The sequence below is a fragment of the Limulus polyphemus genome, unplaced genomic scaffold, assembly GCF_000517525.1.
Source record: "Limulus polyphemus unplaced genomic scaffold, Limulus_polyphemus-2.1.2 Scaffold3311, whole genome shotgun sequence".
In the NCBI taxonomy this organism is placed as follows: Eukaryota; Metazoa; Arthropoda; class Merostomata; order Xiphosura; family Limulidae; genus Limulus; species Limulus polyphemus.
This window is the reverse complement of record NW_013668921.1, coordinates 75,342-77,398: the sequence shown is the minus strand read 5'-3', so window position 1 is coordinate 77,398 and position 2,057 is coordinate 75,342. Positions and strand designations below refer to the sequence as shown.

Sequence of the window (2,057 nt, the reverse complement as noted above, 5' to 3'; positions counted from 1 at the left end):
TTTTTGGTTTACGAGATCAGTCAAATTGACCAACCTTGTATAGAGTTAGGGTAGAGAAAATAACAGATAAAATATAAAGTTTTACTTAAAACAAACATTTAAAATGTATTGAGAAGGTTTTTAGAGCTTACACAAATGAAATTTGAGATTTTTGGGATGAAGTATTTTTAATCTTAGCATGAAAATCACTTTGCACACGGACTATTCAAAACAAATGTTCGATATATTCAAGGACAATTCTTTTCTTAGTTTATCAAACATTCTTCACTGAAAAATATTATTCTATGTATGTGAAAGGCTTATCAAAAGTTAGTAGTATCAAATCTATAAAGACTTTCTACGAGTACAAAAAGGTCCTGTGGTCAGTCATATTGACCAAGCCTGCATGGAGGGAGTTAAATGATCCCATATATAAATAATCTAAGTTTTGGATCATTCAACGGTATTTAACTGACCATAATATGAGAATTTTGTTTTAATTTTTCATACATTTGTGTAAATAAAGAAAAGTAAGAAACATTTTCTATTTCTTTTACAAATAATGCAAAATAAAAAACAATACAGCAGAATCTACAAGACTGTATTTCAAAAATTCAATTGGATATTCTTTACTGGGATAATTAATTTCTGGTATATTAAACAACATTTTAAAGAATATTACTATAACAAGCATTTTTACCTTGAGCAGCTTTAGAGAAACTTTCTGTTAGAATATTAGTCACAATACCCCAGAAATAAGCCATGATGTGTCTCTCTTCATTCTATTCAATATATATATAAAAAGGAAATAGAACAAAAACTTTGTTATTTACATTTCTGAAAGAGATATATCACTGAAATAAAAAAATTCAAGTCTACATTAAGGGATTATGACCAAAGTTTCTTAATTTGAAAATCACCTTTCACTCAGACTGACCAAATAAAGGCTTTGAAAGTTCACAAATAAATCTTTAATAAAAATACTTTATTAAAAAATGAAATTTTCCATATAGAACAGACTTGTGATGTTTACTAAAATCTTCTCAAATTTCATAAATATCCAAGTGGTAATTCAGAATAATAGTAAACATTATGTATATCTTAATACAGGGTTGGTCAATTTTAGCCAGTCTGTCAACAAATGATTAAGTGCAACAGGTACTTATTAAATTATCAGAACAATTATGGAGTTGCTAATTGCATCTTATGGCCATGGCAAGCATTTAATACACAGTGTGTTTTACACCATGTAATACTGACAAAAAGGGGCATCCCTCCTGTGGCACTGAAATTTGCTTTTTGTTCTAAATAAAACTGTATTTAATACATTACCACATATACTTCTTTCATTTATTTCCCAATATTTTGGTATGCTCTTCTCTGACATATCTTCTCTGGGATAAGGATAATTAACCCTGTTGACACGAGTCACAGGTCAAAGTTCGTATTATCACATTTGTTGACTCACAATCAAAATCTTATTCAACTGCTATTTTATGTATTTATGAATTGAAGATTATAATTCAGGTCTCAGTATTATACATTAGTTAATTTCTTAATTTAAAAGTAAATATTAAAAAAAAAACACCTAAATATTGATTTTTGTGTGTCGCATTGTATGTTGAATGCAGCATTGGTTCAAATTAGATGTTTTTGATGTCCAAATACAAAGTCTGTAGTTTCTTATGAATTAGGAATTCAAATTACCTATATTAACAAACTCGATTATAAAATAAGAACCTCCTATTTGTTCTATTTCATGAAATATCGCTACATTTCCCGACTCAAACACAGTGGCCATGCCCATCTCTTTCCCTTTTTGGAAACACTTGTTTACGTACACCAATTTCTGTCTATGACATGTGAATAACCAATCAAAAGCTCAGAATGTCCCCTAGTGGATTTCTCACCCTTTTTCAAATATATGAATATGGAACTCTTTCTTTTATACAAGATTCAAATTGGTAATGTAAGACTTTAATGAGCTTGAAATTTCATATTTTATTAGACCTTGATACAGCTTAGTTACTAAGCTTGATACATTATAGTGGAATTCTATGTATTGATATAGTAATTTA

The 2,057-nt window shown here is 28.7% G+C and overlaps 1 protein-coding gene across 1 annotated transcript in view; it reads right to left on the bottom strand.

Annotated features, from left to right (window-relative positions):
* Positions 1–2,057, bottom strand: part of LOC106469111 (conserved oligomeric Golgi complex subunit 5-like) — a 79,866-nt gene that overhangs the window by 28,311 nt on the left and 49,498 nt on the right. Inside the window, exon 9 of the mRNA XM_022397538.1 lies at positions 680–761. Within this exon, the coding sequence (XP_022253246.1) occupies positions 680–761 (82 nt within the window). The remainder of the gene's footprint in view (positions 1–679; positions 762–2,057) is intronic.